The following is a 23569-nucleotide window of genomic DNA, read 5'->3' on the forward strand; positions in this document are numbered from 1 at the left end:
TACATCAGGGTCCTACCTGGACTCAGTGAGACTGAATGTCATTTCTCTGAGCACATTTGGATCATTAGTCTTGAGAGGTGCAAACATCTAACCGACTTTCCCAAACATAACCATATAAAGGTACTTTATTGTCACATAAATGTAGCGAAGTTCATTCTCTGCATTTAACCCAGCCCTCAAGGGAGCAGTGGGCAGCCAATCACAGGGCCCGGGGACCAGCTCCAGATCTGCCTTGATCAAGGGCACTGACTGGAGAACCTAGTACATGTTTTTTTGATGGTGGGGGATAACCGGAGCACCCGGAGGAAACCCACGCAAACATGGGGGGAACATACGAACTCCACACAGAAAGGCCCGGTTAGCTCAGTTGGTAGAGCGGGCGCCCATATATAGAGGTTTACTCCTCGACGCAGCGGGCCGGGTTCCAATTCCGACCTGCGGCCCTTTGCTGCATGTCATTCCCCCCCCCCTCTCTCCCCTTTCATGTCTTCAGCTGTCCTGTCAAAGGCCTAAAAATGGCCAAAAAATAACCAAATAAAATAAAGGAAGGCCCGGAACGATCTGGATTCGAACCCAGAACCTTCTTGCTGTGAGGCCACGGTGCTAACAATTGGGCCACCATGCATATCAAAGGTTGTGTAGTTTGTGTTGATGTTTTGGCTTTTTAAAGACGTTGTTTTTCTGACGTCAATACGCGATACACTTCCTCATCAGATGCCGGAGCTGGCGAGAACGTCTCCATGACTTTGACGGAGCTGTCGGTCTTCATGAAGAAACATGAGCTGGAGCTTCAGCTGAGAACAGAGAAAGAGAGAGAAGAGGGTGAGTATCGACTTGGTATAGATCCAATAACCAGATCCGGTCAGTGTGTGACTCAGCATGGAAAACACAGGTCACATTGTGGCTATCTTCTTCAAAATCCCCCCCCACCCCCTCCCCCCATCAAAACCATAGAATGCTGCTCACAAGCATGTTGCACTCTTGAATGCTATTATTATTTTATTATTATTTATTACGTGTGGTAAAGGAATGGCCAGACACCATGTCTGAACCAGTTCCAGTAAAAAATAAATAAACCAATATAATAATTACTCGTCCGGAAGTTTTGGAAAATAAAAAGCGCCATTCAGAATTGTGTTGCTTCGGTCTTTCTCCATCATGCCTGCAGCCTGCAGCAGTAGGATGCGTTACTAGGAAGTCGTGAAGTGAAAATAAATTAATAAATGGCGGCATGCGATTAATGCGATTTAAAAAAAAAAAAAAATTAAATAAAAGAAAATGACGCATTATGCTCACCCCTTAATGCTGACAGCCCTAATAACAACTATATAAAAATAGCGATTCTTTTCACTGTTGGTCTCGTGTGCTGTTACAGGTCATTTAGGATCATCAGATGAAAAATTACAGTTTCAGCAACTTTAAAAAGTTCCATATAGTTTTTTTTTTTCTTTAATATTAAATATACATTTAATGTCTATTCAATTACATACTATTATACAACACATATGCCTTGTAAAAACACAACACATTAACATCAAATGAGAAAGAAAATGAAAAAAGAAAAAGGGGCAAAATGTATCTTTCTAATGTGTACAAATTCATTCTTTAGCTGACTCCACACCATACAAATATTTACTCAACATTAAACAGGCACAGGCATACACATATTCTTGGGGCCCATTTAAAGGTGCAGTAAGTAGGACTTATAAAACTAACTTTCTGTCATATTTGCTGAAACTGACCCTATGTTCCAGTAGAACTACATGAAGCAGGTCATTAAAAAAAAAAAAAAAATCCAGCTCCTCTGGCACCACCTACAGCCTGTAGTGCGATTTGCAAAAATCCATCGCTCCCTGTTCAGATGCACCAATCAGGGCCAGGGGTGGGTGTCTAACTGCGTGTCAATCGCTGCTCATGCACACACATTCATTCTCCCTTGGTGGGGGGAGGGGCTTAGGAGACCGTTTGGGCTTTAGCGGAGAGGGACTGAGAAGTTGTTGATGTTCAAATTTTTAGGCTAAGTCCTGGATCTTCCCAATCCTACCTACAGCTCCTTTTTAAATGGAGACCATACATTTCTACCAACATATCACAATCTCACGGTTTTTAAGGCAGAGTCGGTCAGTGAAGTATTTAGTTTTGGCCGAAGCCAAAAGTGTTGAATTGGATCACATCTTTAAATATGTGAATTCTTTATCCTGTTTAGCTGAATGATCCTGAGCTCATGCACTCTGTCTAAATATCCAGCATGCTATCACATATGTGTGTGTGTGTGTGTGTGTGTGTGTGTGTGTGTGTGTGTGTGTGTGTGTGTGTGTGTGTGTGTGTGTGTGTGTGTGTGTGTGTGTGTGTGTGTGTGTGTGTGAAAATACATGTAGGCCTACAGTACTGTGTGAACCACTTTGAATACAAGCGTCTGCCAAATGGCACAAAGCTCTGCCGCCAAAGCGAGCTGCTTAGACTTAAACATTCCCGCTCCCTTTAGGGGAAAACGGAAAGCCCAGAAACCATTTATCTTTTTTTTTTTTTTTCTGTGTGGGATAGCAGGTCCTCAACACAAATGTTTAAGCACAGACCTTGATATTCAGAACATGCATTCAGGCTAAAATCCACCACAGTTAATGTCCCCGTGTTGTTTCTGCTGCAGCCGCCATCACAGAGGAGCTGCTGAAGATCACGGAGGAGCCGCTGGAGCTGTCGGGTCTGAGGGGCTTCGACTCGCCTTTCTACCACACCACTGAGACTCTGACCGGCTGTCAGGCACAAGACAAGACCCTGGTCAACACCCAGCCTGGAGGCCCCGTCGGGGACCCCCACCACGCTGAATCAACGCCGGACAAAGGGGAGACGACCGTGAATACGAGCAGCGTTGGAAGTGACCGAGGAGGAGCGGGAGACAGCCGGACCTCAGCCCTCGGACTAGAGCAGTCCTGGTCCTTCCAGTCGTGTTTCACCCCCATCGACCACCACCTGCACCGGAGCCCCTCCGCCCCAGACGACGAGGTGACCAAGTTTGGGATGTTCTCCCCGAGCCCGTGCAGCGGCAAGACCCCGGCCCGGGTGCCCTACGAGTCGTTCTTCGACCTGGCTCTGCCCAGGGCGGCCTCGCTCTTCGTGGGCCAGAAGACGTCGGAGGCGGTGCACAAGGCGACGCTGGAGAGGCTGCTGCAGCAGCAGGAGGAGGGGCTGGAGGACGGGGAGGAGGAAGGGGTGGTGTCCGCTTCCCCCCTGGAGGTGCTGGATCGCCTTGTTCAGCAGGGGAGCGACACCCACGATAAAGTCCTCAAGAGGTAAGGGGCTAGCTTCCAATCTGCAGTTTGATTTCTATTCAAGGATTTGCTGGCTTTTATTTTTTGGTTATTGTTATTAGCTGTTAAACCGTTTTTTTAGGTTTTCCACTGTTTTGACTTTTGCACCTTTTTCAGCCCTCCTTCAACAACATTCGTGCAGTACAAGTCGCATACACGTACAGAGCACATTTGGATGAGTCCCCCCACAATTCATCGGTTTGTTCTCATGGCACACAGTTTTCAAAAAGTCCTCCTTACTGGAAAATAACGACTTCAAGTCCAAGGTTTTAGGGTATTTTTCCAAACCAATGATTGTTTTAAAGCAGGTGTAGATCAATAATCTTTTCAATCAATCAAACTTTATTTATAGAGCACTTTTCATGCATGTAAAATGTAGCACATAGTGCTTTACAGTTAAAAGCAATTGACACACACACACACACACACACACACACACACACACACACACACACACACACACACACACACACACACACACACACACACACACCCCATCACATAAATGCATCCCCAGACACCCACAGACACACACCCACCGCCAACATCCACACACACCATCTCATACACACAATAAAACTAACATGTGACTGAGCACGGAAAAGCTAAGTTAAAAAGATGGGTCTTGAGCCTGCTCTTAAAAATCTGAACATTCTCTGCAGCCCTGAGGCCCTCCGGCAGGCTGTTCCACAGACGGGGGGCGTAGTACTGGAACGACGCCTCTACCGCGAGTGTGTGTGTCCCCGAACCTTGGGAATAATCAAAAGGCCAGTTCTGGAGGACCTCGGGGTCCGCGAAAGGCTCATAGGGCAAAAGCAGTTCCGAAAGATAAGAAGGCCCAAGACCATTTAAGAGATTTTAAAAACCAGCAAAAGAACCTTAAAATCAGTCTTTTGTGGTAATAAATAAAGACACAAGGAGGTATTTGCTCTCTCAGTTTGAAACTCATGTAGGTCATACTGAGGAAACTCAGCAGTGTGTTGTGATGTGCTGTTCACTGTGCAGAGCCGGACTGGGTTGTTTGCAGTCTACTACTGCAGCCGAAACGAAACACCCAGTTGAGAACAAGTATGACATTGTACACAATCCGCCGCCACTTTTCTTTCTCCACACACACAGTCCTCCGAGCCAATAATACAACCTTGTCGGCAAAGTCAACGCCGGGCACAGAACAATCTGGCTTTGCTCATTTCAGTCGCCGATCACCCGCACGTCTGTCTTCATCACAGCCAAATACGGCCTGATGGAGGGAATAAAATCAGCGTTAACGGAGAGCAAAGCACGGCTGAGACGAAACAAAAGACCAATACGGCAATTTATTACGCTAGGGTCACTTGTAGGGGTGGGCAATATGTGTGATGATAACTATAACAGCATTTTCTCTACTGATGCATTAAAGGTCCCATGACATGGTGCTCTTTGGATGCTTTTATATAGGCTTTAGTGGTCCCCTAATACTGTATCTGAAGTCTCTTTTATATAGACCTTAGTGGTCCCCTAATACTGTATCTGAAGTCTCTTTTATATAGACCTTAGTGGTCCCCTAATACTGTATCTGAAGTCTCTTTTATATAGACCTTAGTGGTCCCCTAATACTGTATCTGAAGTCTCTTTTATATAGGCCTTAGTGGTCCCCTAATACTGTATCTGAAGTCTCTTTTATATAGACCTTAGTGGTCCCCTAATACTGTATCTGAAGTCTCTTTTATATAGACCTTAGTGGTCCCCCAATACTGTATCTGAAGTCTCTTTTATATAGACCTTAGTGGTCCCCTAATACTGTATCTGAAGTCTCTTTTTTATATAGACCTTAGTGGTCCCCTAATACTGTATCTGAAGTCTCTTTAAAATAGACCTTAGTGGTCCCCTAATACTGTATCTGAAGTCTCTTTTATATAGGCCTTAGTGGTCCCCCTAATACTGTATCTGAAGTCTCTTTTATATAGACCTTAGTGGTCCCCTAATATTGTATATGAAGTCTCTTTTATATAGACCTTAGTAGTCCCCTAATACTGTATCTGAAGTCTCTTTTATATAGGCCGTAGTGGTCCCCTAATACTGTATCTGAAGTTCTCTTTTATATAGGCCGTAGTGGTCCCCTAATACTGTATCTGAAGTCTCTTTTATATAGACCTTAGTGGTCCCCTAATACTGTATCTGAAGTCTCTTTTATATAGACCTTAGTGGTCCCCTAATACTGTATCTGAAGTCTCTTTTATATAGGCCTTAGTGGTCCCCTAATACTGTATCTGAAGTCTCTTTTATATAGACCTTAGTGGTCCCCTAATATTGTATATGAAGTCTCTTTTATATAGACCTTAGTAGTCCCCTAATACTGTATCTGAAGTCTCTTTTATATAGGCTGAGTGGTCCCCTAATACTGTATCTGAAGTCTCTTTTATATAGACCTTAGTGGTCCCCTAATACTGTATCTGAAGTCTCTTTCCGAAATTCAGCCTTGGTGCAGAATTACAGCCACTAGAGCCAGTCCCACAATGAGCTTTCCTTAGGATGTGCCATTTCTGTCTGTAACTATTGGGAAGGAAAAAAAAAAAAAAAAAGAAAAAAGGGGGGGGGGGGGGGTTGCCCCCCACTGCCACTTTGCTCGTTTGAAAGCCATGATGTCTCTCTCTCATGGGTTGGCCAAATTCTCTGGGCGGGCAAAGCAGAGAAAGGGGAGGTAACCCTATTCCAGATCGGCCCATCTGAGCTTTCATTTTCTCAAAGGCAGAGCAGGATACCCAGGGCTCGGTTTACACCTATCACCATTTCTAGCCACTGGGGGACAATAGGCAGGCTAGGGGGAACTCATTAATGTTAAAAAAACTCATAAAGTGACCTTTTCATGCCATGGGACCTTTTTTAAAGACCTCTACTGAAGGAACTATATTTAAAAAAAAAAAAAAAAAAATCATACCTCAATTCTTTTTTTGTGTGTTTCTGGAGATCAAATGTATACATTTTTAAAGCGACAATATTTTCAAGTATTTAAAGTAATAGAAAGAAAAAGAGTCTGTAGTGCTCAGAAGTTCAAAACAAACAAAGGTGCTCTCTGGAAAGGGAACAGAGCCTTTTTTAGATGGCTATTTCATATCGAAATCCTACATTAAAAGGAGAACACATTTAGGGAAATACATTATTAGACTTAGTTATTGATTGTTTTTTAGAAATTTTATTTTATACATTTCTGTGGGTCATCATGATTAGGTACCAGGAAGTACATCAAATAAGGGCGAAACAAAAAAAGAAATTTCAGAATTTCATCTCTACTTTTACATACTATGCTTCCCTCAATGCTTATTATAGATTATACCGACCCACCCCTACCAACCCACCTCCCTTCCCCCAACCCACCCTACCATGCGCCCATCTCTCCCACCCCACTATTTCACTTAGTTGTTAGATTAAAAAAAACAAAAGATGGATACCACTATCATGTCTGTTTATTAGATATGATGCATATATATTCTTAGCTTAGCATCCGTCCGCTAGCCTGGCTCCGTCCAATGGTGAAGTCTTGCTGTAGTCTTAGCTGGTTGTCCAGCTCCCTCACGGTGACGACAGGACTCCAGGATTTTGCTGCTCCCGGCCAAGAAATAGCTCTAGCACCTAACCCCCCAAAAAAGCTACAATGCATTGTTTTAACCCTTTTGTTAACGTACAAAACAAAATAAATATGTTTATTAGTGAGCTTTAGAGGTGCTGATATGAGGATTCCCTGTAGCTGTTTCCCCTTTGTGTCTCGGACTGTGTATAGATCCCATTTATATTTGTGTTAGTGTGTGTGTGTGTTTTTAACCTGTGCTTTCCACACCTGTAACTAGGGCTGCACAATTAATCGCAATTTTATTCAAATCGCAATATGAACTAGTGCATTATCCAAATCGCAGGGGGCGCACAATTTGTTAAAGGTAAAATATGTGTCTAACTGTTGTGAATGAAGTATTGTGGTGCTGCAGAGACGTCCTGGGCCTACAAGTCCTATCCTACAGACTAAAGGAAAACCCCTTTGTTTGGTACAAATTCTTGCAAAAATCACACCACATCACTATAGTACATTTTTGGTTGTGTTTCAATGAAAATGAGAATGCTGGGGCGCCTCTAGTTCACCCAGTAAGAGCGTTACGCCCCATGTTGGCCGGAGTCCTTTGCAGCGGTCGCGGGTTCGTTATCCGACCTGCTGCCCTTTGCGCTGTCATCCCCATCTCTCTCCCCCTGTCATGTCTATCCACTGTCACTACTACTAATAAAGGGAAAAGCCGCCAAAAATAATCTTTAATGAAAATGATGATCCAAAAAATGTATCATTCCCTCCAATATCGTGAATCATGTTGCAATCGCAACATCAGTCAAAAATCATCGCAATTTGACATTTCCCCCATATCGTGCAGCCCTACCTGTAACCCAAGTTTTCTCAGTGTAGAATAGTTGAGTCTGTGTGGTCTATAACGGACCTCGATCACTACGATGTTTCCTTCTGATTATCTTACAGTAGTTGTGGTAAATGGACATACAGTATGTTTTGGATTAAAAACCAACCTCAATGCATTTGGGTGAATAGGCAACGGAATAATCTTTTTCCCAATACCAGAAACGGTGGCATTTTCAAAACATTCATTCATACACTTATTTAAAATGGTTGTTGGCAGTGTTTGTGTTTTCTCTTCTGAATACGATCGTATCAATAGACATCCCGACTGACATGACCGAGCAGCTTAAGAGAGAGAACATCCCAGAGTCATCGCACTTGTAAAATGTTTTTTTTTTTTTTTTTCTTCTTTCTTTTCATTCTCTCCTTTTTCCAGATTGCCTTTGCCAAGTAAGTCAGCTGACTGGACGCACTTTGGAGGTAAATCACTCGCAGCACCACACTGCCGCACACTGATAAAAGATGCTATTATGAAGACTGCAGATGGAGCGTTGTTCAGGCATGACTGAGCGATTCATCACGAGCTCTGAGACATGATCAGCATGTTAAAGCATGGGATTTGTTCAGCGGAGGTTAAGTTCCCACAGTTGCACAAAAACCGGATCAACTCAGAAATGTATAAAGTTGGCCACTTAGAGATGTCTTTGCCCTTTTATTTACCTTCCTGTATGTATTCAGTTAACCAGCGCAAGAATCGCCTCTAGCTGCTACAGCAAAATAGAACCCCCTCTGTGTTTTTTATGAAACCTCTCTGCCAGTTAGTAATTACAACTCAGCACTTGCTGACTGGTGTAACCTCTCTGGAGCGCTGTAAAGGTCTTGGATCAAATTCTCTTCCCAATTTTCCTGTAGATGTTCTTTCTCTGCTTCCTTGCCCTTGGAACAAGCGGAGCTCTGTATCCAGAGTGGTGTTGGCCAGTTGTAGGGATTTAAAGAGTTCTATATTTTTAAACCTCTTTTTGTAATGTGATTGACTTGGCAAACAACAGCCTTAAAGGCAGCCACGTAGAGTTGTTACCATCAGGTCACTGGTTCAAATGAAAAGACTTGGAAGATAAGATCTTGTCAGGTGAATGGGGATCAGTAATACTGTCACCCTTTTTAAAGGTGAAAGTTAAGGGTTGTTTTCAATCCTGTTTGTCTGTTTTATTTGTTAGTTACCGCAGTATCTCCAACTCTTAACCGATTTTAATGACATTTGGTGGAAGGTTGGACCATGAGCCAAGGAACAAGTGATTAGGTTAAGTGCAGGAGTCCTATTAAATCACTTCTTTAAGCTGAGAAGGAAGCAGGAGTTGGGCACACTGCAGCTCACTTTTTTTTGTTTTCACATAATTTGATTGCAGCATTTTAGTTGGACTGTGTATTGTTTGAAAATGTTCTTTTACAGATACCAAACAATACTTTTTTCCAATACCTTTTTTTTAATAAAAAAAAAAAAAATGTTTCCCCCCATTTAATAATAGAAGCCAATGTTCTCAAAAGTTAAATGTGTTGCTGTATAACAAAACAATTGTGAGCTTAGATTTACAGTGGTGCTCATACGTTTATGAACCCATGCTGAAGTTGACTAAAAAGAGGAATCAAAAAATTTCCTTAATTTAAAAAAAAATAAAAATGAGGAAAAATCCAACCTTTTAAGCACACCAATTTTCTTTGAATGAATAATGTATCGTAAATAAATAAATGTTCTTCCTTAAAATACAGGGGGCATAAGTAAGTACATCCCTGTGTTAAATTCCCATAGAGGCAGGCAGATTTTTATTTTTAAAGGCCAGTTATTTCATGGATCCAGGATACTATGCATCCTGATAAAGTTCCCTTGGCCTTTGGAGTTAAAATAGCCCACATCATGACATACCCTTCACCATACCTAGAGATTGGGATGGTTTTATTAGTACACTAATAGTACCCCATGCCTGTGTGTGTGTGTGTGTGTGTGTGTGTGTGTGTGTGTGTGTGAGTGATGTGGGGCTATCACAGCTTTGTGTTTATGTACAGTCAAGGTTTCTATTCTTTATATTGCCATTGATTACCTGTGCTATTCTGTTCCACACTTGAATAATAATTAAGCTCAGATCTACTGGTGTGTCTGTGTGTCCGGCGTGTGACCGTGCTAATCGTAGATATGGAACATGTTCTATATCTATGGTGCTAATGACATTATTATTACCCTGGGCCCCCCAGGCTCGGCGCCGCTGGACGAGCTTCACACGCTGCGCAGCCAGCTGCTCCTGATGCACAACCAGCTGCTGTACGAGCGCTACAAGAGGGAGCAGCACGCCGTCCGCAACCGACGCCTCCTCCGACGCATCATCAACGCCACCGCGCTGGAGGAGCAGAACAACGCTATGGCAAGTTTGCATGTGCTCATTATCACAGATTAGCCCTGGGAAGTGCTAGAGAGACAAAAAAAAAAGCAGTATTTAAAATACTACTGTAGATTTGCTTATTGAGATGCAGCCCCACGAAACATTTAACGGTCTGTCCCGTAACTGGAGGCTCACAGGGTTAATATCTCAACAACCAGCTGGTCCTGTCTGCATCCTGAACGCAATGAGAGGGGAAAATGTCTACTGGTTACTGAGGCGTTTTATAACTCCCAGCGGTCAAATCAGTTGGGAATCATCTGCAGCACGCAACAGGAGACAGTGTCACTGAAGTAGTTTTGTTGGCAGCAGAGAGGGACCCAGACAGATTGATTTTCAGCAAGTGATGGTTACGAGGAAGCCCTGAAGGCTGTTTTTGTTTCCTGGAATGAAATGTAAACAAAGAGGTGGAACACTGACGCATTCATGCAGCAGTCAGCTGGCTGAAATGTTGCACAATAATTGAGTTTTGTGGAGAAAAAGTGTCTACGTGTCTGTCCCAAGACAAATTACAAATTGCCTTTAAAACATATATTCTTTCTAACGTGCCTAGAAAGTCCTTCACACTTTGTACCTAACGTGTGTGTGCGTGTGTGTAGAAGGACCAGCTGAACCTGCAGAGTGTGGACATCGTGTCTCTGAGGGAGAGTCTGCAGGTGGAGCAGCAGCGGTACAGGCAGCTGTGGGATGACCGGGAGACAGTGGTGACCAGGCTGCACAGTCAGATCAGACAGCTGCAGCAGGGCCGGGACGACTACTACACCAAGAACCAGGAGCTTCAGGTACACACACACACACACAGAGACACTGACTCAGGCCTAGTCCACATGTGCACGGGTATTTTTAAAAATGTTTTTTTTTTTCTTCTTCGTTCTAACAAAAAGTCCCGTCCTCACATACACTGTTTAGAAAAGTCTCGGTCCACATGAAAACACAAAAACTCAATTGAAGCGCTGTCAAGATCATACTAAGCCAACAGGTGGCTATATAACGGCAGTTGTGCAAAAAAAGAAGATATTGGCCATCAGAAGCCTGGGGGGAAAAAAATAAAAAATGCTAGACCGGAAGACTACCCACCAACTAAAAGTCCGACGTTCTCGTCTTAAGACCCCGCACATTGGCGGGGTCTATATCTTGGCGGTGGCACGTTGTGATGCCGCCGTTCCACAAAACAATGGAAGAGTAACTGTACGTTAATGTGTAAACATGTAAAAAGTCCTGCTAGCACGCCTGTTAGCGACACTATTTTGGCCACGTCTGCCATTGCATGAAATGTTGCTGCATTTGTCGAAGCCTCAGAGATTCAGGCACTGGCTCTCACCAAGGCGTCCATTAATGCATATGTTTTATACAGTAATACAGTACAAATATATGCGTCCCCTGTAGTTACCTTTTATCAGAGGTAACTCTCTTTCAATCTGGTTCTGTTCTGTGTCTCAGAGCAAAGTCCAGGAGTGTCAGAAAAGGATGGACGAACTGGAGGCGGAACTTCAGAGGGCCAACAACAAAGTCTGCCACACGGGTCACCTCCTCAACCAGATGGCTATCAAGGTAAAGAAACACCTGAGCCAACTGGGTCTGATTTAACTCATCTTCTCAGATTCAGGTCGGTGACAGAATGCACAATATAATTAAAAGACATGGAATGCGTGACATTGTCAGCTTCATCTATCTGATTAGCTAATGAGGTTTGTCATTTAAAGTGCTCATATCATGCTCATTTTCTGGTTCATAATTGTATTTAGAGGTTATATCTTTACATGGTTTAATTTTCACCATATTTTTGTTGTACTGCACATTGCTGCAGCTCCTCTTTTCACCCTGTGTGTTGAGCTCTCTGTTTTAGCTACAGAGTGAGGCATCTCACTTCTGTTCCATCTTTGTTGGGAGTCGCACATGCTCAGTAGCTAGGTAAGGACTACTAGCCAGTCAGAAGTATGAGGGCGTGCCACGCTAGCAGCTAGGGCAGTTATAACATGTGTTACAAAGTGACTCATGTTTATCACTGAAGTAAAGGCTGGACTACAATAGAGCTGTTTGGAGCAGTTTGTGAACAGTGTTTTCTGTTGGAGATGGTAAGTCCCTGGGGTGGACTTTGGGCTTTTCACTTTGTAAACCTATAACGTACCAAAAAGGATTTTTATATATATATATATATATATATATATAATATATAAAAAAAAATATATAAAAAATAAACATAATAATACAACATACATACATACATACATACATACATACATACATACATACAGGGAAAAAGCCACAAAGCATAATATGAGCACTTTAAACAAAGATAAGACAGACCATCTTATCAAGTGCCTTACAGAAGGCGAGGAAATGCATTACAACAACATTAAAAATGCAATGAAAATCAAAATAAAATCATTTTAAATAGAATGAAATGATATTTGGAGAATTATTTAGACAATAACAGACCAGAAATACAGATATAGTGCAATTACAGTTAGGGATGGGTCTCCAGGATGGGTCTCCAGACCTTCATTCAAAAATACTACCTGGTTTCTATTGACACAAAGCTTAATGCTAATCAGTGAAGTATCCCTTTTAAGTATTTTTGCTCTCGTCTTTCCCCCAAATAATAGAGAAGTATCAATAATGGTATCAATAAAGACTGGGATCGTTGAGCAGTCTTGAAAATGGTATCAATATCAATAAAAATGTATGATCACCATCCCTAATTACAGTGCAGTGTTAAGATGCCGCATAGAAATAAATCAAATGTATTCCTATGCATCTTTCTCCTATTTAAGGTCCTATCCAGACATACGGCAAACATGTAAAATTGCCAGTATATGGCATGTCTGAAAGGAGCTACATATAGGTCTGGGAGTCTTGTTTTTGACCGGACATTTCCAGTTCTTACTTATATCTTGATTGCGTATGGCCACATACTGCACTGAAAGAATATTTTTTATTTATTTATTTTGGTCCATATGTATTAAGCTATCTCAGGTAAAATAAGTTGCTGATATATCATTGTTATATTATTCCTGAAAGTTCAATTGAATTGGTGTTTCTGCCCTGGACAAAATCAGCCATCAGTCGAACTTAACTTATCTGATGTTTTCTGCGCAGTGTGACGTGAAGTCCTGCCAAAACGAAGGAGGTCTTCTACAAAAAACAAAAGTTTCCTGTCTGGGCGGGTGTTCAATTCTGGATACGGAGATGAGCACGTCTCTGCTAACAAAGCCATATAGGCACTGTTCACAGAGCACTTTGCTGCCAACGACTGACCGCTTTCTGTTTGGTCGCTGCCCTTCAGGCTCTTCCAGTGTCAAATTTGACTCTGATTTCTGTGTGCTTCCTACTGCTTTCCTAAGTGGAGGAACTGGGCAGGATAGGGAGTGAGCAGGCTGGCCGACAGTTGGGTCAGACTCTGGGGGGTTGGGGGGGGGGTTACAGCAGCACATGCCCCCGTCCTCTCTGCAGACTGTCCCAGGGCTCTGTTGCCTTGGAGATTGTCTCTCCCTCTCTATTTTTGGGTCAACGGCACAGGGGGTCTGGGTGTTTTTCTGCCTCCTGGGGGATTGTCTGAGGTCCGTTTCCCTCTTCTGACCCAGACTGGACCCAAATCCTGACAAACAAGGAGCAGTTAATTCAGGCTTTTAGTTGACTTAGATCCTTATTAGTGATATTCAGACTCAGAATGGAATGGACTGCAAGGGTTTAATGTCCTGGGGATTCCTTTCTTAAGATGACCACAAAAGTGAAGTTCTGTCATAAAGTAAAAAATCATTTTTGAACTAAAAAGCTCCTCGGAGTGATGCGTTTACTGAATCTTCAGTGGGTTCGGAGAGGTCTTCAGTGACTAAATCTGTCGCGCTTATTGTTGATGCGGTCCCAGCTATTTCTGGACAGGTTTGATTTGTGATTAGCGTAATTGCTGTTTTTGCCCTCCGTCGTCATTGTTTGTCTCGTGTTTGTCCTTCAGCTGAGCAACAGCGAGAGCACCCAGCAGCAGATGAGCTTCCTGAACAAGCAGCTGCTGCTCCTCGGGGAGGCACATAAGCTGTCCACGCAGGAGTTACACCACACAGGCGCCGATAATGCAAAGGTACGCTTGTGTGTGTGTGTGTGTGTGTGTGTGTGTGTGTGTGTGTGTGTGTGTGTGTGTGTGTGTGTGTGTGTGTGTGTGTGTGTGTGTGTGTGTGTGTGTGTGTGTGTGTGTGTGTGTGTGTGTGTGTGTGTGTGTGTGTGTGTGTGTGTGTGAGACAGATGCGGAGAACTGCAGAGACGACATATTGAGGTGAGAAAAGGGACACTTACTGGGTTTGTTGGGTGCTGCCAAGCGTTTTTAGCTTCACCGTAAACTCCTCTATCTAATGTGATGGTGCTAGTTCTCCAAAGTGTGAGGATAGAGTCGGCGCTTTGGTCCAGTGTTGAAACCAAATGTTTTCAATTCTGCCATTTAACCAGACCCACTGTCCGAAAAAACACACAGCACTTTCATATTACCTTGTGTTTTTTCAGACATTTGACCTTTTTATGTAATATAATTTAAAACAATTGAGACAATAGTCTGCATATTAATCGGTAATGAAAATCCTATGTCACAATTGGAAAAGGGGAGCAATGATCCCGACTGCCACATGTTAGTTTTTAAAGGAATACGCCACCGTTTGTTGAAATAGGGCTTATCACGGTCTACCCTGGCTGTAGATAGGTGGGCCAATGCCTTTTCTTTGTCTCAGTGCAAGTAATTAGGTTGGTTTTTTTTTTTGTCTTTTGTTGGCTCACTTTTACTCACAGCATGCTAACCGACAACATAGGTTTCCATTCACTACGCTAAGCTAACTAGCGGCGGCGCTGCCGGTGTTGCACTGGACTAAAACAATGCATGCACAAAAACTGCGTTGGCCCACCTATCTACAGCTAGGGGAGACCGTGATGAGCCTTATTTCAACAAACGGTGGCGTATCCCTTTAAATGTTTCCACTCTGATTGCCCCTCACACACATCTAACATGTGCTTTAGTAGCTTCTCCTTTTGAAGTCTTATCCATTTTCCAAATAAATCACTGATCAAAGGTTTTGTATCGTTTTGTCTTTTAAAGGAACACGCCGACTTATTGGGAATTTAGCTTCATCAGAACCCCCAGAAGTAGATACATACGCTTTCATCTTTGCGTGCAAGAAGCGTAAAGCCGTTCGAGCGGCTCCGCATCAGCCCATCACAGAAAGCAGGTGAATGGTTCCAGTAATCCTACTGCTCGAACAGTGACAAAAGCCAACATGTTCCTATTTACCGTTATGATTTGTAGAGTCACAGGCATGTACAAAATAACGTAGCATGACACAGCCGTCTTCTATCGGTAAACAAACCGGGAACTATATTCTCAGGCGGAAGAATATAGTACTTGGGCAGAGTGATATGCTCGCAGCAAGCCTGTCTGAGAATATAGTTCCCGGTTTGTTTACGGTTAGAAGACGGCTGTGTCTCATGTTACGTTGTTTTTTGTACACGCTGTGACTCTACAAATCACAACATGGAAACAGGAACATGTTGGCGTTATTTTGTCACTTTGGTCACAATTCGGAGCAGTAGGCTAGCTGGAACCAGTTACCTGCAGGATCTGTGCTGGGCTAAGCTAATGCTGGAGCCGTCAGACAGCGTTACAGCATGCACGGAGATGAGAAGGGTATGTATCGACTTGTCTTACTCTGGGGGTTACGGTGAATAAGCTAAATTCCCAATAAGTCGGCGTGTTCCTTTTAAAAAATGTTCACATCCTTAGTGAAATGCACATCATAGTCAGTTTCATGCGTTGTATTGCATCAGTTAATGGAGCCGGAAAACTCACTAAGTTCACATGGCAGCCAATATGACTATTAGCATAAGTAACATACAGTAGCAGTGCATTTTATCAGGGACGGTTTGGGAGAGTTGCTTTAAAATCTTAAGTATTTGGTACCGATATATTTTCGGTTATGACTCCTGGACCTGTACGGCAGATCCATACCTTTTTTCCTAAAGCACGGGCAAAAGTGAATTTGTCAGTGTGATAAGAGGCATATCGTCGCTGTGGGGTGAAAACCTTGTACATCCCAAACTGTTGTTTTTCAAGAGAGAGGAAAAAAGGCTAATTTGAAAACATTGTATCTGCATAATGGTATAACATAGCATTTATTGTATGGAAAATTTAAGAATACACATTGAAAAACTCATCCTAGAACTACGATGGAAAGAACAAGCTGCTCTCACATGGCTGAAAAACATTTATTAGAAACGCTCCACAATGCTTCATCGGTGTCTTTTTTTTAAAAATTTCATTTATTTTTTTACCCTCTCATTCATTTCAGTTGCCTGCCACCACCCAGGAGGCCCAGATGCTGAAGTTGTCTTATGGCAAAGAGGTGGAGACGCTGAGGCAGAGCCTGCTGGTTCAGGGTCAGAAACTAGAGGCGGCGCAGCAGAGAGTCGCCGAGCTGGAGACGCACCTCTCCAAGAAGGAACACCTCATCGCAGAGCAGAAGAAGTTCCTCGAGGATGTGAAATGTCAAGCAAAGTGAGTGTGAACCTCAAAGTCCTCAAAAAATAAAAAGACACTTATTGTAATACTCTTTGATCATCACTTTTTAGTAAAACTGCCAACGATGCCCATACATATTCTGATATCTGTGTGCATCTCAGCATCGGTACAACAGCGCCTTAGTCAGTAGGACATGAATCTGTTGTCTAAGCCAGGGGGCTTCGACTCAAGGCCCGCAGGCCAAATCCGGCCCCTTGCAGATTTAGATCCGGCCCGTCTATCAATTTGGGTTCCCAATACATTTTGGCCCACCTAGTTGTGCGCCAAACTAAAAACACAGGAAAGTGTTTTTTAAACTGCAATTACATGACTTTCAAAGCAGAATAAGGCAGATTTGCCGACTCTGAGAAACTGGAATTCCCCCAGAAGGAACTGTTTTTGATGACTTTTGTAGGGTTTCATGTCAACAAAAATGTAGGAAAAAGCAACAAATTTCCAAAAAGGTGACAAATTTCTGAGAAACCCAGAAAAATGTCACAACAAAAACAATAAAAATGAGGAAAAAAGCTACCAAAATGTAGTTTAAAAAAAAAAAGTGACATGCAGTAACAAAAGCACGTCAATGAACTTGTCTGGCCCTTGGTGTGATTCTTTTTTTTCCAGTGTGGCCCCTAGTGAAAATGAGTTTGACACCCCGGCCTTAGAGAGAGACGGAGCAGGGACGCCCCACTACGTATATCGTATCAAATTAAGTTGCAAATTAAACTGGGCCTACAATAAGTTGTAATAATTGTTGGTATGATTTTATAAATCATGTTTTAATGTTACACATATGTGTGGCAGAGTGTATCCTTAGGATGAACTATATCTGTGGATGGCTACCTTAGTGACTACCTTACCTGTAGCCAGGCCAGTAAGCCTATCATCACTGTTTTTTTTTTTTTTTCCCCACAGATAGGCTGATATATATTTGCTAATAATATATTGGATTCATGTTAAATGGTCCAATATGTAATGTATTTACTGTAATAAATCAAAAAATGACCCCAATGCGTCATCAGATATTAAGGAAACATGCTAAGTTAATACTGTCTTTTCTGACAACAGTGCACAGGTACAAAGCCCCTGTGAAAATATTTTGCTGTTTCTGTTTCTTCTCATCTGTCCCTTTTCTCATCTCACGTCTTCTTTCTGTATTGTGTTTCCTTTACGTAGTTCAATTGTACTTCTGTTCTCTTTCCCACCTCATCTTTTCCTTGTCTCATCTCTCTCTCTCTGGGCAGGGCGGAGCTGCAGGCCTCTGACAGCAGGTATCAGGCTCAGAGGAGAATCACTCAGCTGCTGCAGACCGAACTCCTGCAGCTCTACAGCCGCGTGGAGATGGAGGCTCCAGTCACTACCTCCACCTTTTCACCACCAGGGGGCAGAGCTGACCCACACACTCACGATGACAGCAGGTCAGGCCCAGCGCTTGTTATTTCTTTGTTTTAGGTTGCTGTTCAGTTCAGTTCGCATAGTACTGTGTTACGGTTCCACTGCTCAAATGCAGATTTGCTACACGATTTAACTTACTTTACAGTTCACAATGGTCCCCAACCTTTTTGGCTTGTGACTGTTTAAACTGGCCAGTATCTTGCCTGTGATGGCTGCTTTCTGTATGTATATCACTTGCGAGCAGTTCACCCAAAGAAATCTGATTGTTGCTTTCCATTTTTTTTTTTTTTTTTTACTACTTTTTAGAAGCCACGACATGTAGCAGAAAGAGTTTTCCCCCTCATTTTCAATCTTGTTAGTCATCCCATGACCACTTAAATATATCTTAGATTATGCTCTTTCAGTTTGGTTAATTTGGTCATTTGAATTGTGTTTTTGTGCACAACTGATATTACTTATTATATCACTTTGTCCCAAAGGAGATAATCGAAGGTTCAGGTGTCTAATAAGCACCAAGCGATCCCCGATACTGTATGAATAAATGTAGTGCATGCGTTTTATGTAAACGTTTGTGGTATTAAATTGATAGTCACATGGAGACTTGGCATCACCGGATCTATCGATACAGTTCAGGGTCCTCGGGGTGTTTTTCTTTACCTGTGAATATTTTTGTCCTCCCCACAGCGTCATGGTGCCAGATGGACAAAGTAAACCTCACACCAACAAGGAGGTGGACAGTAGACTCCCACCACACGACAACGGCAGCACTTTATCGCCACGGCAACCAAAGGCGAGCAACTCTTCCAAGACGACGGCCAAATCCGTCAACGGCAGCCAGGACCTGGCCCCGCCCCTGCTGGTGGAGCCCTCCCCGTCCTGTTCCTACGGCAACTCCCTCGCACCCCTGCCGGCCTCCGACGCTCCGCTCACCGTGGGCTCCTACCCGAGCGCGAAGAGCTTCCTGGGCATGAGGGCTCGCGAGCTGTTCCGCAATAAGAGTGAGAGCCAGTGTGACGAGGAACAGCCGCAGGCACGCCTGGCGGGCCTTGCCCACGGCCTGAAGACTGAGCTGTGCGTGGAGCCGCCTTGCCCAGGTTATATCGCCCCCGTTGGCCCTGCACCTTCCCCCGTCCCGACTCCGCCCCCAGCCCCAGCCCCAGCCCCTGGCCCTGCCCACGCCCCAGCCCCTGGCCCTGCCCACGCCACTCCTCTCACTGTGCCCACCAAGGAGACCCCCTCTGAGCCCAAGCAACGGGCCTCCAGCCAGGAAAGCCCCCGCAGGAAGGCGGGGTCAGGTGGAGGGCGGGGTCAGGCGAGTTCAGGGCGCCCCCGGCAGCAGCAGCTAAAGATCATGGACTATAACGAAACCCATCACGAGCACAGTTAGAGACGCAGGACTGAGCCGGGACGCAGGGCGGACGTCGAGAGACTGGAGTTTAATGATGAAGAGCTACAAATCAGCAAAAGAGTAACACGTCAGCAACTCTTTGGAATTCAGTGTTATTTGTTCCATTCCTCTGAGTGGACAACAGGATTTCCCAAAAATGTTTACCTTTTTTTAATTTTTTTATTTATTCTGAGTCATTCCCATGAAGAGTTTTGACAGTGTGACAGGAATACAAAGTCAATGTGTTGTTACCAGTGGAGATGCTAGTCTTAATATTTTTGGATATGAGACAAAAACGCTCAAAGATATGCCAACAGGATGTGATTGAAGTTATCAAGAACTTGCATGCGAGTCTGATGTTTAAAGAGTCAGTTCACCCAAAACACAAAAAGCCCACTTGGCTCCAGTTGTGTCAGCCATGCAAATAGTTTAATTAATTAAATTAGCCCAAACTTTTTGTCTTTGAGATTTCTGCCTCCAAAGCCAAAACAATGGAAGTAAATGGAATTTGGTTTGGGGCGCCCCCAGCATTGAAAGATCACATTTAAAAAAAAAAAAAAAAAAACACCTCAGCAGCAACTTGTCTTCGGAGTGTCACAGTTACTTTGGATAATCCACAAACCTTTTTTTTAAGTTTTATTGGAACGATCTTCTACTGAAGAAATAGTCCCTTTTTGAAAAAAGTTTACAGTTCTGATAAAAGGTTTACAGGTCTGTGTATTATCCAGAGTAATGGGGACACAGTTTCTGAAAAGACAAGTTGCTGTTTATAATTTTTGGATCTGTAAATGCTGTGAGCACCACAAATAAAGTTCCTTTCGCCACCATTGTGTTGCCCGTGAAGACAGGAATCGCGGAGACAAATCTCTCAACATTTGGACAAATAAAACTTAAACTATCTGCTCTGGTTGATATCACTAGAGCTAAATGAGAGAATGGTTTGGTAGTTTGGGTGTAGTGACCCTTTAATAAAATCCGATTGGTAATTTAAAAAAAAAAAACATAAGAGCAGGAGATGTTACATTTGTCACCATCATCTGTTAGGCAAGCTTTGGCGTTGACTGCGGACCGAAATATGTTTTTGATATCAGAGTGCATGTTGAGTGTTACATCAGAGAGGTGGAAGGTGATCAGTATGTAGAGATTTTTGAAACCTAAGAGAGTACTGAATTGGAAAACTAACATTTCTATACAAAACTCCATTGAGTTTTTGTCCAAAATAAGTCAAAGGGAGAATGTGTTTTCTTTGCGAATGTGCAAGCGTGTAGGTGATGCAGTCATGTTGGTTTCAGCAAAGGTGCGATGAGGAAAGTGTGTGAAATTTAGAAGATGATGAAATTGTATGCATTTTTATGAATTCCACATTCTGTACATTTTTTTTTTTTTTAATATAATAGCTATGAAGGGCGCTCACAAGTACATATCCTAAATTTGAATCAGACCTGCCAAGTGACGCAAGTCCAATCTATTAAAAAAAAAATAATCATCTTTTACTGTTCAAGACTACCAGCTGAACATTGCAAACATTTGTTCTGGCTGAATTCAAACCTCTCTTAAAGCGCAACTCTCGCCAAAATGCAACCTAGGGTCTTTTTGTGAATGTACCAGAGTCAAACATTCGTTTAAAAGCATATTTAGGACGGAAGAGCCACTTTTTTTTTTTTTTTTTTTCTTTCAAACATGTATTTATTGGGTTTTAGTTTTCTTTACAACAAAGGAAGTACAGCAACAACAAAAAGAGAAACACAAGCAGACAGCATGCACAAACGGAACAGTCGTACATGGCACATCCCTCCCCCCAGCAGAAGTTATGTTAAGTTATGTTACATACACTAGAATACTAAAATTATATATATGCACATAAGCAAGGATTTGGAAGAGCCACTTTTAAGATTTACCATATTCTTGTTTTTCGGTCAAATGGCCTTTTGAATGGGAGTGGTAGGGGCACTTTTATGCTAGCCTCAAAATCACTATTTTTAAAACACTAAGAAGGCTCGACACAACATGAAACTTTGCTCGAAGTATCACCAGGGGCTCTACACATAAACTACACCGGTTCACAAGGGATACACTGAATCTGTGGCTACTTGTTTTGATATCGACTCGTTTTGACTGCCGAGGTGGTAGCGGCCGGAAACAACAAGAGCTACGGTGAGTTGTTCAAAACCTTTTTTAGTAAACTCTGGGTACACAAACAATGTTATCAGTGTTTTCGTTAAGGTGTAGAGGTGTAGAAAAACGAGAATACGGTAAATCTTAAAAGTGGCGCTTCCGTCCTAAATATGCTTTTAAGCCACAGGTGTCAAACTCAAGGCCCGCGGGCCAAATCCGGCCCCTCGCAGATTTTGATCTAGCCCACATATCAATTTAGGTTCACAATAAATGTTGGCACACACAGCTTTTGTCACTTTTCTGAGGTTTTTTGTCACTTTTGCGGACGCTTTTTTTCAAAGTCTTTGCCACTTTTTCAGAGTCCTTTTTTGGTGCTTTTTCCGATGTTTTTTTTTTTTTTTTTTTTCTTCAATGTTTATGCCACTTTTCCCACACTTTTTTCAATGTCTTTGATGGTTTTGCGACTTTTTTTTGGTGTTTTTTTTTTTTTTTTCTTCTATGATGGCTAAAGAACTTTTTTTAGGACTTTATGTCGACCAAACTGTAACTGAGAAGACTTTATAAGACATACGATAATACGGTCAAAGATATTTGACTTTTCTCTTAAATAAAACCATGTCAATGAACTCTACATCTGGCCCTTGATGTGATTCTCATTTTCCAGTGTGGCCCCCACTGAAGTTCAGTTTGACACCCCTGTTTTAAGCGAATGTTTGACTCTGGTATATTCACAAAAAGACCCCAGGTTGCATTTTGGCGAGAGTTATGCTTTAACAGAAGTGTTGTTTCTCATGTTGCGTGTACATTCAGCTGGTAAAGTGTGAAACAAAACCAAAAACATCTTGTCCAATCAGGTTTCCTTCTGCAGGTCTGATAAACGGGCAGTTACCTCGTTTCTACCGAGTATTAGAAGTAAACTCCGGTATTGACAGTCGTCCAAATCCTGTTGTCCACCGAGAACTCCTGCTGTCACTTCCTTTTGCCTCGCTATCTAAAGCATGTTCAACAATCCACTTTAAATGCCAACCGTAGTAACTACCGCAAACAAAGACAGAAGGTACAATCAGCACAAACTGAAGAAACCAGGACTCTGACCAGAGCTGGAGAATCTGGGATAAAATGGCAAAAAAGGAAGTTCCTAAAGCAGTGGCTTGTATTTAACTGTGAACAATAAAGATCGTCTTCAATGTTTTGCACTACAATTCTGAGTTTGGCATTTTTTTTTTTTTCTGCTGCTGAATGTAAGCCCCTCCATTTGTACCATTTGTGTGGAAATGCAGCATCAAGGTATTTTTGTCACTATGTCTAGTGAAGGTTGAGTTTGTTTTCTGGGACCCTGGACACTTCAGATGTTTGCAGATTGAAAAGAGTCAGTCCATCCTCCTAAACTGTGTTGTTGGTTTACAGCTCAATAGAAATGAGAATGAATGGAAGTCTAATGGCATACAGGATGATTTTCTTTGGTTGTCAGCCCTGTAATATAAGGCCCTAGAGGCTCTGGACTGTTGGTCAGACACTTTTGGCTGTGGATCATTTTAATTGGCATTTTTCACCATTTTCTATTTTTGAAAGTGTGGACAGATTATTAGACTTGTTTACATTCTTTGGGCAACATCTAATCAATCTAAATCCATAAACCTTTCTAATTTAAGACTTTAAAACTGTCTGGAGGCCCTCCGCATGGGTTCAGAGGGGATGCATGAGCAGTTTGGCATGTTTGGTCAATGAAAAAATCATATAAAACTGAGGTATCAAAAATGTATGGTTTTATTATCTGTACTAAGACCATAGACTGTATAAAACTAGACTGAAACTCCGATATCGTATAGGCGCCTATAGCAACATTTTTTAAACTATTATGTCCCACCTATGACACTAAACCATTAAAAAACATCACGTATGCTAACTAGCTAGCTAAATGTTTCTACTGCTAATAGTTTTACAGTAGATAAAGCAGTAATATTATACCTTAAAATGTTTTTACACAATACAGTTAACGTTACACATAACGTTAGACTATAAAAAAAATACATA

The 23569-nt window shown here is 42.5% G+C and overlaps 1 protein-coding gene across 4 annotated transcripts in view; it reads left to right on the forward strand.

Moving 5' to 3' along the window:
* tsc1b (TSC complex subunit 1b) overlaps positions 1–19985 on the forward strand; it is a 39864-nt gene extending 19879 nt beyond the window's left edge. For 3 of the 4 annotated variants that reach the window (XM_039779360.1, XM_039779359.1, XM_039779362.1), the window contains exons 13-22: positions 715–822; positions 2648–3290; positions 8114–8157; positions 9916–10091; positions 10706–10888; positions 11547–11657; positions 14062–14184; positions 16430–16635; positions 17883–18056; positions 18718–19985. In XM_039779360.1, the coding sequence (XP_039635294.1) occupies positions 715–822; positions 2648–3290; positions 8114–8157; positions 9916–10091; positions 10706–10888; positions 11547–11657; positions 14062–14184; positions 16430–16635; positions 17883–18056; positions 18718–19420 (2471 nt within the window). In that variant the 3' untranslated portion in view covers positions 19421–19985. The remainder of the gene's footprint in view (positions 1–714; positions 823–2647; positions 3291–8113; positions 8158–9915; positions 10092–10705; positions 10889–11546; positions 11658–14061; positions 14185–16429; positions 16636–17882; positions 18057–18717) is intronic. The other variant, XM_039779361.1, reaches the window with a different exon arrangement.
* The last annotated feature ends 3584 nt before the right edge of the window (positions 19986–23569 follow it).

Source organism: Perca fluviatilis, chromosome 17, assembly GCF_010015445.1.
Source record: "Perca fluviatilis chromosome 17, GENO_Pfluv_1.0, whole genome shotgun sequence".
NCBI classification, from domain to species: domain Eukaryota; kingdom Metazoa; phylum Chordata; class Actinopteri; order Perciformes; family Percidae; genus Perca; species Perca fluviatilis.